General features: G+C 37.9%; 1 protein-coding gene across 5 annotated transcripts; it reads right to left on the bottom strand.

Annotated features, from left to right (window-relative positions):
- Window positions 1-2,475: 2,475 nt before the first annotated feature.
- Window positions 2,476-5,448, bottom strand: LOC121779897. 5 transcript variants are annotated; one of them, XM_042177357.1, is made up of 6 exons: window positions 5,316-5,448; window positions 5,068-5,225; window positions 3,282-3,543; window positions 2,925-3,012; window positions 2,789-2,855; window positions 2,476-2,706 (listed from the first exon to the last, which is right to left on the bottom strand). In XM_042177357.1, exons 2-6 carry the CDS (start codon window positions 5,074-5,076, stop codon window positions 2,653-2,655), a joined length of 480 nt encoding a protein of 159 aa, XP_042033291.1. In that variant the 5' UTR covers window positions 5,077-5,225; window positions 5,316-5,448; the 3' UTR covers window positions 2,476-2,652. The 5 variants fall into 5 exon arrangements, with proteins under 5 accessions (XP_042033291.1, XP_042033292.1, XP_042033293.1 ...); XM_042177358.1 differs by having other exon boundaries at window positions 3,282-3,538; XM_042177359.1 differs by lacking the exon at window positions 5,068-5,225 and having other exon boundaries at window positions 5,316-5,392.
- Window positions 5,449-13,988: the final 8,540 nt, after the last annotated feature.

The raw sequence follows: 13,988 nt of genomic DNA, 5'->3' as shown, positions 1-13,988 counted from the left end.
TCAAATTTTAAACGCGTGTTATGAAATGGGCTTCGTATTAATTTTGCCCCAAAATGAAGGCCCAATTATGAAGATAGAGAAAACGGGTTGGATAAAACACCACACCACACCTATGGCTGGGTAAATATACCGAAAAAATAGTATATCGATCTTATCGTACCGAACAATATCGAATTTTCGGTATACCAAAATTTTCGGTATGATACAAAACTGTATCGTAAGTTTTCGATACGATAACGATAGGAATTATCTTCTACCGCGGTATACCATTTTATATCGAATATACTATATATATCAATATTATTAGTATACCGAAATATATCGAAAATCAATACGTATTGAATTATCGATACATACCGTTTATACTGATTATAATAATATTAATATAATTTATTTATTAAGATTAAAAGTTTAAAATCATAAATAGATATCCATTTAATTTATTTATATATTTAAAAAACATTTATTGGAAACCCAAAAATCATAAATAGATATCCATTTAATTTCGATATACCGTTCAGAATGGTATACCAAAGTTAGGTACAATATACCGAAATTTCGTTAAGGTAATGATATAGATATTATCCATACCGAAATATCTGTATACCAGATTTCGGTATACCGAAACTTTTAATACGATAACGATATGAAATTATTTCATATTGATATTTTCGATACGATAACGATACAAATTTTTTGATACAATATACCATATCGACCCAGCCTCTACACCCACAAACTTAATGTGATTTTAATGTACAAATGCGCAATACAGTAACTTTATTCATTTGCATTTGGGTAGTATATGTACATAAATTATCTATATAATAAAACATTTTATATAAATAATATTAGAATTAATTATATAAGAATTAACTTTTATATGCTAATCATTCTTTACAAACTTAATGTGATTTTAATGTACAATTGCGCAATACAGTAACTTTATTCATTTGCATTTGGGTAGTATATGTACATAAATTATCTATATAATTAAACATTTTATATAAATAATATTAGAATTAATTATATAAGAATTAACTTTTATATGCTAATCATTCTTTAAAAGAAATGGCACTTAATATTGTTTAATATAGTCACAATATGAAACGAATCTCAGTCTATATTAGAATAAAGATTTCAAATTGTATTGTTTTAATGAATGTGGGCGTGCATTATATTATTAACTTATTTTTAAATTACAAACTACAAAGTAGATATTAAATCTTCAAGTAAAGGGCCAAGACCATTCATCTTCGAATATCTATACATGAATAAAAAATGCCCAAGTTTGCAAAAATAAACAAAAATTATTAATTAGAGTATTTATATTAATTAACAACAAATTATTAATAACTAACTTTTAAAAAATATCTCAAAACTTTAAATGCATATAACTATCTCAATTTAAATTAATTTTCACTAGTTTTTTAGGATTCTAACAAGATCTCACCTGCAGATGTTCTGATGTCAAAATTTGAAAAAAATTCTTGAATTTTCATATTTTTCAAAAAACAGTTTAATACTCCCCCGTCCCACAATAAGAGTTATATTTGGTGTGAGCACAGATTTTAAGAATTGTAAAAGATAGTGAGTTGAAAAAGTTAGTGGAATATGAGACCCTTTTTTTATATTGGTTTTATAATAAAATGTGAATGAAGTGAGTTAGTGAAATGTGAGATCTACTTACCATTTATGGTAAAAATGAAATGTGACTCTTATTGTGGGACGGACCGAAATGGCAAAATGTGACTCTTGGTGGGATGGACGGAGTATCAACATAGCTATCATAATATGTCAACATAATACGTATAAAATGTCAATTCGAAATTGTGTTGACGTACTTAAGGCATCGTATTGATATATTTAATACACTATATTGACAGTTTGATCCATAACCCTAAATTTGGTAATGCTTCTTATCTTTTTAAATATAAATAATAATAACAATGAAATTACACATGAAAAATTATAAATTACTCTAAAGATCCTACCGTCTCTAATTAATTGTATTTATCAATTTAGGAATAGTTAGCAATTGATCTCTAATTAATTGTATTTATCAATTTAGGAATAGTTAGCAATTGATTACACCTATGGGGCTATATTTATAGATCACAATGTATAATTGAACAAACATTTCAAATTGTATTGTTGTTATAAATGTGTCTATGTTCATGTATCGGTTTCGAGCTAAAGAAGTTGGTTCCAACGCTAGCTGAGGAAGTTATTCTGTAACGGCTTTTTTTCATAACCAGGCATGAACTTTAAGAAATTAGTGTTAGTTCAGTGGTTGTTCACAAACTAAATGGACTGCATGATTAAATTATTGTCACATTATTGGCAGGTGACAACATAATCCCATGCTCCTCCTTTCCTTGGTTTGGTTGAAAAGAAAACAATAAACTGAGATCCAAATTATCTTCTATTAGATGAAACAAACATCAAACAAGAGCACAAACTAGAGAGGAGAGGTGGTGTTTTAAAGTGAATATGAATAACATGGGAAAAGAAAACAAGCTAATTACAACTTATGTCAAAGTTGGGAGCTTTATAGACCAAAGAGGAAACAACTTAGTACTATGTTTTATAGCTTTGGATAACACACACACACACACACATATTTATATACATCTCAATTGGCACTAGTCATCAATCATAAAGCCCTTCTTGCTCCCAAACGTCAACTAGGAAATCAACCATTTCCTGTTGCATTTCAACCACCATAACCATTTCACACAAACAAGATTTATACAACCAACTTCACTCTCTAGAATAGAAAACTAACCGGCAATGGGATGGGTTGGGGGAATGGCTTGTTGGTCCCCAGCAAACTCTCATACGTGGCGTTGAAACTGCACAATCAACGTATTCATATACTTTAACCGTCTCTCTTTTTTAAACCAGCAAACACAACCAGTTACCTCAATTTAGGCTCTTGCGCTTGTCCTGGTTCCTGGGGTCCTTTGTTTCCTACCCACTGCTGTCTTGTTTGGTTCCACAGAAGAAGCCCTTCAATAGATAAGCCAGAGAATGAAAAAAAAAAAACTAGGCAGCAAATGAGCACAATACACCATCACCAAAACTATTTCACATATAAAACCAAGTCCAAATATAACTCAATTACTACTCAATGCAGATAATGGAAATGTGACTAATCACTTTGGAATCGAAGAGCTTGTTGTTCATACAGCCAACTGTTGTTAACACTTCATAAACTTAAGCGTAGTACGAAGCACGAATGTGATGAATGAAGGGCAAAACAGTGTAAAAGAACTTGCCATGATTTACGAATTCGGAGGAGCTGCTTGTGCCGCCGGTGCTACTATTAGTATCAAGTGTTTGGTTTGAAGTGCTGATTGACGAGACACTTCTATAAGATGGAAAGGCACTATTATCCATATCAAGCGAACTGGGGCTCCAAAAGTCCTCTGTTAAACTATGTTTCTTCACGCGCTGGCCTTGAATCTTGAGCCCCTTAGATGGCTCATCCACAGAAATTACAAGCGGTGGCTTGGTACAGCATCCAAGAAAACCTCTGCTCTGTTACAAATTAGGTTTGTCACCATACATATGATTAGTGAATCAGCGGAAACTACCAAGAAATAAGACATAAAACTAATAGATTTTTCCAACACATTGCAGCCTAAAATTGGATTTCGTGCACCCGTACTCCCCCTTGCAAAAACTAAATAACATAAGTAGATCTTGGAATGCTTATCTGTTCATATTTATATTTTGGGTCATGAATATTATACACTGGCCGTAGCATTATTCTCCATAATTGAGAAAGTCCATTTGCATTGCAGACAAATATTGAAAATTTAAATGAGAGAATTGTAAATTAAAGGAACTACATAGTCGGAGGCCATCAACGGAGGCAATGTTTGGCTCAATAAAACATTTAAGAGAATCATTCCAGAAAAACAACAATAACATGCTCAGCACAATTTTAATATATCTCAGAATTTAGAATGACCGTATCCTTCAGTAGCATTAAGCATGAGTGACTAAAAAGTGAAAAAAATATGAACATGACGATCAATCCAACAATCTAGCACTTTAGCTCACGATACTGGTGGCAGTTAATCATGTACCCCCAAGGTAAAAGATGTAAAACAGTCATTAATCTCAATTTTAGGAAAGGTTGAACAACACGTTCAAGGCAAAATTTCAATCACAGGATTGAACTAAAACTAAGCAATCCAATTTAACCAAGCAAAGCAAATTATCACAATAAAAAATGTTAAAAACTCATTGCATCCTCTTACAAGGAAAAATTCTCTGTACTTATTCAACTTTTCCATAATCAGTCCCAAGAATGCTTCAAAGTAATTTCTATAACACCACAAGAGAGAAAGAAGAGGCCCTTCTGCACAAGTTTTCATCTCTACAAGCAAGCACCCATCATACATAATTGCTAAAGTTTTCTAATCACACTCGATCCCATTCACAAATGCCCTCTCATGGATAGATAATGAAAAATAATAGAGAGACTTCCATGTATTACTAAAACAAACTATCCTTCAACCTAGCAAGGCATGATGCAAAAGAAAGAGACAAGCCAAAACTTTCTGTTGCCACACACTATTGTTGCTTGCTTAATAGAGAAGCAAAAGTAAGATTCCACACCACAAAAGGAAAAACAGAAGTAACACATTAAATTATTAACTAAAATAGTAAACCCAAAACTCCCAAGAAAAAAGTGCTTACAATTCTTATTCGAAGCATCTATTTTATTCCTCATGCTGGCCATATATTCCAGAAAAAGGCGAACTCCACAGACAGAAATAAACACACCCAATCTTGATCAATTTTACTCATTTTTTAGCTTCAAAAAAAATCCCCTTTTTTTATCTGCCCACCAAGATTAAACTCAAGCTCAAGAGGAACATAAATAACCAGCTAAATAAACCAATTATTCCTCAAACACCATACATTTAAGGATTTCCTACTAGAACAAATTGATCAATCATTTAAGACACCATACAAAAGTACCCCTCTCTCTCTCTCTCACACACACACACACACACAAACAAAAAGGGAGGGAGAGCTGAAAGAACTGACCCCATGCATGCAATCAGCTGAGAAACCCAAGGAGAAATTGATCTACACTAATACTTCATCCAAAGGTGAAACTACTGCTACAATAAAAAAACTTGGAAAAATCATTCCTTTCCAGAAGCCCAGATCTAAACATCCACCAAATTATAGAGCCCACTAATCTGTAATCCAAATCAAACAAAAAAAATTGATCAATCAATCAAACATTACAATAGAGAATTGACAAAAACCCTAAGCAATTGACTGATTACCCTTTTGATCTGATCAACCAGCTACTTCATGAGTTGTTGGTTCTCGACTACAGTAGCAGATTATGCATCGCGAGTAGAGTGGAGAGAGAGAGACGTAGGTGCTTTTATGGTATGAGAGAGACGGAGGCATGGGCTGTATGCCCCATCACGTGACTTATCAGATGGAATTCCTAAATTGCCCCTTTAGGTTGACTCTTAGAGCATCCGCAGCGGTGCTCGCTGGGACGGACGGCGTCCGTACCACTGGCGCGGCGCTGCTCTATGCATCGAGCTCGTCCGTGACGCTGAGCAGACGCGTTTCTATTCGCTAACAGATTATCCGTTAGATTTTTTTAAAAAATCGAAAATAATACCAAAAATTAAAAAAAATATTTTCAGATTCCAAAAAATATAGCTGTTTTTTAATCATTTTTTTTGATATTTTTTATTTTTTTTATAATTTTTTGAAATCCCAAAATCATCTATAAATACACACATTCATCATCCATTTTTCACATCAAATTATCTCTCGTTCATCCTTTTTCATACAACTCATCTACATCTTCTTCTCTCACTCAAACCCTCTCTGAAAATGGATTTCACCGATATCATGGCTGAAGCGGAGCGCGAAGAATAAGAATACTATGAACAATATCGTACCGCCTATGAGACCATCCACAACGCGTCTCGCGCCGGGCTCGCGTCTCGTCTCGGAGAGACGAGACCCCCGCGAGACGCATTGCAGCGCCCATCTCGTCTCCAGCTCGCGACCGTCTCGTCGCGTAGCTCGTCTCGGCGAGACACGAGACGAGATGTCTCGCCACGCGCCAGGGACACGTGGCACGTCCCCATGCGTGCGTGACGCCCACTCGCTGGCCCGCGAGTGGGCGTCGTCACTGATGACGCAATAATTCATTTTTTTTAAAAAAATCGATTTTTAATAAATTTTTTTTTTTTTTCAAACGGTAATATTACCGTTAAATATTTATTTTCATTTTTTAAATTTTTAATTTTTTTACTCTATAAATAATTCTATTCCATACTCATTTCAAACACAAACACACATCTATTCCTCTCAAATCCTCTCTATCACTCCAATTTCCATCTTCAATCAACTCAAACAAATGGATCCTTTTGAGCAAATGCGCCAATTAATGGAACAATCACTCGAAGAAGATCGACGACGAGAGGCGGAGGAAGCCGCACCACCCCCACGACGCTCCCGGAAGTACATCAATCGGAACCGGGAGGAAGCCGCCGCACGGTTAGTACGCGACTACTTCTGCGATAACCCGATTTGGGGAGATACCTATTTCCGTCGCCGTTTCCGCATGCGGAAACCGCTATTTCTCCACATAGCGAATACTTTGGCGGCCAGGGAGGAGTTCTTCCGAGAAGGGTTCGACGCGGTCGGTCGTCCCAGCCACACGACGCTGCAGAAATGTACTGCAGCCATCCGGCAGCTTGCGACTGGACAAACGACCGACATATTCGACGAATACCTGCACATCGGAGACAGCACTGGGCGCTTGTGCTTGCTCAACTTCTGCAGAGGCGTCCGGGCAGCCTTCAGTGACGAATTTCTCCGGAGGCCAACCACGGAGGATTGTCAGTTCCTCCTCAACCTGCACGAACAAGTGCACGGATTCCCCGGGATGCTTGGCAGTGTCGATTGCATGCACTGGCAATGGAAGAATTGCCCGGTGGCTTGGAGGGGTTCCTACACGAGCGGCCACAAAGGCACCCACCCAACCGTTGTACTCGAGGCCGTTGCCGACTACCGACTTTGGATCTGGCACGCGTACTTCGGGGTCCCTGGCTCGAACAACGACGTAAACGTGCTCCAACAGTCCGACCTCTTTACCGAAGTTTTGGATGGTAAAGCGCCGGCCATCAACTTCGTCGCCAACAACCGGCGGTATAAAATGGGGTACTATCTCGCCGACGGCATCTACCCGAAGTGGCCGACCTTCGTGAAGACGTGCGGCAGGCCAGCGAACCCAAAGCAGGCTCTTTTTGCGCAGAAGCAGGAGGCTGCGCGCAAGGATGTGGAGAGGGCGTTCGGGGTTCTCCAAGCGCGCTTCAACATCATCAAAGCCCCGGCTCGTTCATGGTTCATGGAGAGCATGGTCGACATCATGTATACGTGCATAATCTTGCACAACATGATTGTCCGAGACGAAGGACCCGATGCCGGAAATTGGTTCGACCCCGAATCCCCCGGAAGCTCAACCGCAAGTAGTCCGCCGCGAAGTGGAGCGCATCCATCTATACAAGAACGGTTGGCTATTCGGGCAAGGACACGCGACTCTAGCGCCCACACCCAACTCCAAGAGGATCTAATTGAGCACATTTGGGAAAACTTTGGCGGAGAAGATTAAATTATGTCATTTTTATTTTTTTAGAATTTTAATTATGTCTTCGTTTTTTTTTAATGTTAAGTTGTAATATTGTTTTAATTTTAATAAAGTGTGTTTGTTTAAATTGAATTGGGTTTTAAAAAAAATTATAAATTAAATTGAATGAATAGTAATTAAGAGACGGTATAGAGACGGTTAAGAGACGGAGCGTTGCAGGTTCCGTCTCTTAGTTAAGAGATGAAGGAAAAAAGGACAGTGGGGCCCTCAAATAGTGCTCAAATAGTAGTTAAGAGACGGTATAGAGACAGCGTTGTGGATGGCCTGAAGCCTATGTCGCCGCCGCCACCCCCACCCCTCCTCCCATGCCGAGGTGTGCATACGACGGTGGGCGAGGGGATCGAAACAAGACACACAATGCGCGATACCAGAACCCACACTAAGCTACATGAAGACCTAATCAAACACATTTGGGCGAAATTCGGTCACAAGTAGTGGGTTTTTTTTTTTTAATTTTATGAATTTAATTATATAATTTTTAATTTTTAGGATTTTAATTATGTAATTTTTTATTTTTAGGATTTTAATTATGTAATTTTTTTTTTTAGTAATTTGTAATGGTATTGGATATTTTTAATGCATTTTAATATTATGGAAATGTTTTTAGTAATTGAAGTATTTAAATTAAATAATGGAATGATGAGACCCTTGAGCATGTCCTTGCGGAAGAGCATGGATGTGGGTGTTGTGCTCTTGGGGAAGAGCAGAGAGTAAAAAATTAATAAAAGTGGATCTGGGCCCACATCCGTGCTCTTGCCAAAGAGCACGGATGTGGATGAGCTTATTACTGAAAACTTTGTTCCAATATAATTACACTTTTAATAATGTTTGGTTATGTACGTAGTACTCCCTCCGTCCCATAGTAGATGTCACACTTGGGAGATGACACGAGATTTTAGGATATGTTATTTTGTGTGTTAAGTGGTGAGAGAAAATATAATTTTATAATTGATGTGAGAAGGAATTTTTCAAAAGAGGAAATGTGACATCTTTTGTGGGAGAAACTAAAAAGGAAAATGTGAGATCTACTATGAGACGGAGGGAATACTACTAAATAAATATAGTTTCTTTTTAGAGCCATAAGAGCATCTACAATGGCACGGACTATAGTTTGGCCACTCTCCTTTTTAGTGCCCTAAGAGTGTCCACAATGATGGGACTACAGTCTTGACTAGTGTCCAGAATATAGTCTGCCACATCAGAAATTCTTAGTCCAATCTAATCTTCAACAGATGCAGTGGTGCAGACTAGTGTCCAAATTTATAAATAATTTTCATTTTTTTTGTTTTTAACTAATATATATCAAACATAGTGTATTAAATACAACAAATTTATACAAAACACCTACATTACTTAATTTAAAAAACTACTACATCTGTCTCATCTCAAGTGATTGACTGCTTTTCGGCACGTGTTTGAGGAAAATAATACTCCTTCCGTCCCAACTAAGTTTGTACAAAACTTTTGGACACAGAGATTAAGAAATTGTGTTGAATAGATTAAATGAAAATAAAATAAAATAGGAAAGAGAAAAAAGTAGGAAAGATAAAGAGAGAGTAAAGTAGATGATGAAATAAAGTAAGAGTGATTTGATGTTTTATTTTTTGTCAAAAAGGGAAATGACTTAACTTTATTGGGACGTCCCAAAAAGGAATACGACTCAACTTAGTTGAGACGGATGGAGTAATAAATAGTTAAAGTGGAGATAAGGTAAAATAATTAATAGAATAATGTATATACGACTCTCTTCTATATTATTCTATCTCTTACTTTACTTTCTCTACATTTTAACTATTTATTATCATCTTCACAAAACAACGGCCAAAAAGAAACCAATCACTTGAGCTGGGACGGAGGGTGTACATAACTAAATTTTAAAAACACCTACCCTACTCTAATAAAAACCTGAATTCTTCTTCATCCTCTCCACCGTCTTTTCTTACATCTGTCGGGTTTCTAGGTCAGAGGCATTGTCAGTTTGTCACTGGCGATGGTCGCATCAAGTAGCAACCTCATGTTGGAAATCTAGCAAAAACCACTGAACCCAGCGAGCGCTGAGGCCACGAGCGCAGGTGCATGCGGGGCAGCCGATTGATACGCTCGGATTTTGCACTGTTTTAAGGTCATTACTTGGTCCGTTTTGAATGTCAAAGTTGCATTACATGTCCATTATTTGCGTATTTTATCCATTTTGATATTTTGACGTGTTTTGTGAGAAATGTGCAAAATAGAGCTGAAAAGAGACATAAAAAGGTAAAAATTTGGAAGCTGGAGCTCAAGCGCAACCCAGCTGGTTGTTATGATTTTTAGGGTGCAATTTAAGCGCAACCCATTTTTATGATTGTACTACTTCTGCAAGTATATAGACGTGCAATGCAGTATAAAAGGTGTCGAACCCACAGAGAGGAGATTAATTGCTAAAACTAGTAAAACATAACTAAAAAACAGTCAAATAGTTTAATATTGGGTTTTTGATCAAGAGGCGAGTGAAGGACGAAACGAGAAGGAAAAATACAAGGGAATTACGATAAAGAGGGGAGACTACTCCTAGCTTGTTTCGGGTTGCTTGTTCACATGAATCTAAATTCTAATTACTTTCCATTATTTATCGGGATCGTATTGATTTTACGTTATCACGCAGCTGATCACTGATCGTGGAATTTTACACCTAGGATAAGCTGATCACGTCTCCTAGGCTCTACTCACCGACCCCTCACTCCTACAGTCGCATAGTAGCTCGGGTCTGGCTTCTAAAAACATCCAACATAGAAGATCCACCCGGGCTATCCCCTTATCAGTTTTAGCCTAGGGTTCCTTATCTATGTTAGCTCCATACTCCAAGTTAAAGAGACATTGAAGTTAAGGCCTTTACCGGATTAAGTTTGTTAGCAAAACCCAATACAGATAGAAATAAAGACATAGATAAGAACCAAAACATGGAAATCTATCAAAACAAAGTCATAGATTCATATTTACAAGCTCCCCTAACAAACTAGAAGTAATCCCTAAAATCTAGCCACTCATAGTGGGCAACAATACAAGAAAATAAGTAAATGCAACCATATGGGCAAGATTAGGGAAGAATTGGCCTCAAGCTTCTTCTTCCTCCCAAAAAAGGACTCCAAGCCTCTTTCTCGCTCTAAAAATCACCTCCAGCAGCCAAAAGATGCATTGGAAGTCGTTCCCTAGCTATTTAAATAGTTAAGGTTGGAAAAACAGGCCCAGTCAATTTAGGACGGTCGAGCGTTTTTTGGCTCATAAATCACCAGGCCGGGCTTTTTTCTGTATCGTGACATATGTGCAAAACGCCCGGTCGGCCAATTTTCGCCCGGGTCGAGCGTTTTACCACTTCAATGCGCAGTCTTCGTAAAACAGTCATATCTTCTTCATCCGAACTCCGATTGAGGCGTGCAAGGTATTCACGCGAAGCTCTTTCGAACGTGAATGCAATGGTGGCCTTGCACAAGCATTTTTAATTAATCTTGAAGGGCTGATTACTGTTCAGATTCAGACGTTTTTCCTTTCTCCCCTTTCTCTTAGAGCTTGGTCTTTTGTCTTACAATATATCAAAATTAGTCCATTTTTCACCTTAAAAACTATGTTAAGATAATGCAATAAAGGACTACAATTTGATTCACATTAATGGCCTGTCCAGAGAGCTTGGAAACTGTCCAGCGGCACACTGGGCCTATTCGCACGCAGCAGCCTCAGTTAAAATCCATTTTTCCATCGATTCTAAAGACCTTTAAGGGTGTGTTACATACTATTCCCTTCTTCTTTGAAAGAGCTTCGCATTGGTATCTTGATCATCTCAACCGGAGTTTTGTGCAGAAAGTTATGTCTATTCTACGAAGACTGCGCAATGCTGTCAAGTGCTGGCAAAAATTCAAGGAATGAAATAATATATTACCTTGTGAAGCCAAATCTTTTCCTTAACCCATGGAGCATGAAATTTCCATCTCTCCTATTACTTGGAGGACACTTTTGACTAAGTTTAAACCTTTTTCGAGCCTATGAATACCCATAGCCTATTTCATATTAAAGGAACCAATCTTGACACAATTCATAGCCCCCATTTGGGAAGCCTCCAAGGCTCGTCCCTCTCTACTCTATATTTTAATTCTTTCCATCACTCTTGGAGACTGAAGCAAGGTAAGAGGACCATGATGACTTCAAGATTCAATCTTGGGTTTTGTTTGTTTATTTCATGTCTCGTACTTTAATTATTGTTTTAGTTCATCTGTCTATGGATTGCTAAATAATAGAATTTTGATGATTGGTAGTAATTGATTTTTATGTAGTTCTTTTTATGTTTAATGTTCAGAACTCGTTACACTTGATTTCCTGAGCTTTTGTTCGACTAATTAGTCGTTACTTTGATTATTGTTGATCTTTTATCAGTGATAGCTTTGATTGGTTTATCATATGTGTTCATACAATAATTGTTGCATGAGTATTGATGCATGATAGGGAGAAATCATTGTAAAACTAGAATCGGATGAACGTAGAACTAATTAGAATAATGATAAGTCGTATTCTAGGCCTAGGTTACGGGTCAGTATGATGTGCATAATTGAATTATATCTGCAAAACTAGTTGCTTAAGCGTGCAGGGTAAGCGTTCTAGCCAGTAGGCAGAGTTTCAGACACTTCAAGTGAAAAGGGCGTCAGGACGATTACGTACTGACCAGTATACATGCAAAAATGGCTCGAGATGGAGAAGGAGGATAGCTGAGAGTGCTCAATCACAATTAAGGGCAAAGAAGTCATTTCACCGCAAGGTCTTACCCTAAAAATCAAGGGTAAGCCTCCCTATAAAAGGAAGCCACTTGGAGAGAAAAAGGTAGCTTGGGGGGGGGGGGGAATTCATCATCATCACTCTTAGGTAGAATTCTCTCGGAGTTCAGTCTTTCAGCCCAGTCCTGAATCTCGTTCCTCGCCACTGCCATGGTCACTTGAAGATCTAGATGTTCCCGGAGTTCCAAATCGTCCGTTCCAGCCAGCAGAACCGTAGTTAGAGATATCATCGCCTGGAGTGGCAAAACACTTTTATTCGCTTTCGTAGTTTAATTTACTTGCTTTCCTTACGTTGGATCTTTGTTTGCTTTTGGATATTTTCTGTTTTTGAAGTACTTGTGGAAGATCCGAACGTGTTTATGATATGAAGTTGATTTCCGTTTCAGTTATGGTGTTGATTTCTTTTCCTTCCTATTCCGCCTAGTTAGCTTAGATCTAAGGTTCCTTGGTGTTTAAGTGCTGAAACTTTCATTTCTTTGTTTCCGTCAAAATTCCTTTAGTTAAATGTGGAACTATTGATCGTGAGTGAATCGCTGCATGTGAAGTCTTGTTTGAGTTCGTTTTCGTTTTCCTGCTGACCAGTACGCGGAGTTGCATTTTCTGTGTTTTGATTTCAGATTTGGTGTTCTTATTTGTTGATCTGTGTTCGCGAATTGATAAACTGTGTTTCCGTGTTGAATCTGGAAGCATTTTCTGATTTTAGTTTGTGTTGTTGAAGAAGATGATGTCCATGTCTAATGTTGGGGACCACTTTGCTTTTTAGATGCTTTTTGCTTTTTGTCCTTTACTTTTAGTTATAACCTGCAGATCTGTCAGCCTAGTCACCATGACTACCACTACCCTCTGAATATTCTATCTAGCCCAAAATAGAATCTCGTACCTTCCAAATATTTTCTGTTATAAAAATGTCCCCCTATTTCCACGTACACAGCTGCACCCCTACACTTCTTTCCCCATTCCAGTCAGTAGGAAATTACCTTTAAGTTCTTGCCTAGGTAGAGACTCAACCCGAGCGTGGTAGCTAACCAAACCATCCAGAATATCACCACAATAGTTTTAACGCACCATCTCTGTGGGATTCGACCCTTACCACCACTATACTGATCAGTAGAAGTGGGTTGAGGAATTTTTGAAACCAGGGTCTAGGCTTAGTTAGGATCTCTATCCTGACCAGTAGGATATATCCTTGCTTGAACGACACCTAAGCGCCCTGAGGTCCTTTCAAATGGCGCCGTTGCCGGGGATGGATGGCGTTACTAGTTACTTTTGTGTGTGATACTTTGGCGTATATATTGTGCATAATCTTCTTTTTCTTTTCTTTTCATTTCAGTTTATGAGAAGCAGTTCGGCTCCTGACCAGGGGAGACCGAAGATACTTCAGCGAAGATCTATACTCGTAACCACTCGTTCTGGCCTGTCGACCACCTTGTCTGACCTAGGGACGAGTAGTGACGAAGAGAAGGGCACCATAGAGGGACCGT

Source organism: Salvia splendens, chromosome 19, assembly GCF_004379255.2.
Source record: "Salvia splendens isolate huo1 chromosome 19, SspV2, whole genome shotgun sequence".
Taxonomy (NCBI): Eukaryota; Viridiplantae; Streptophyta; class Magnoliopsida; order Lamiales; family Lamiaceae; genus Salvia; species Salvia splendens.
This window is presented reverse-complemented; position numbering and strand designations above follow the sequence as displayed.

Excerpts from the sequence above, each read along its gene's own strand:
- LOC121779897 (XM_042177355.1), bottom strand. The coding sequence starts at position 4,415 with ATGTATGATGGGTGCTTGCTTGTAGAGATGAAAACTTGTGCAGAAGGG. Across the intron at positions 3,544-4,271 it reads AGTACAGAGAATTTTTCCTT|AGCAGAGGTTTTCTTGGATG; the intron begins GTAAGAGGATGC and ends AATTTGTAACAG. Across the intron at positions 3,013-3,281 it reads CTCCGAATTCGTAAATCATG|GGCTTCTTCTGTGGAACCAA; the intron begins GCAAGTTCTTTT and ends TATCTATTGAAG.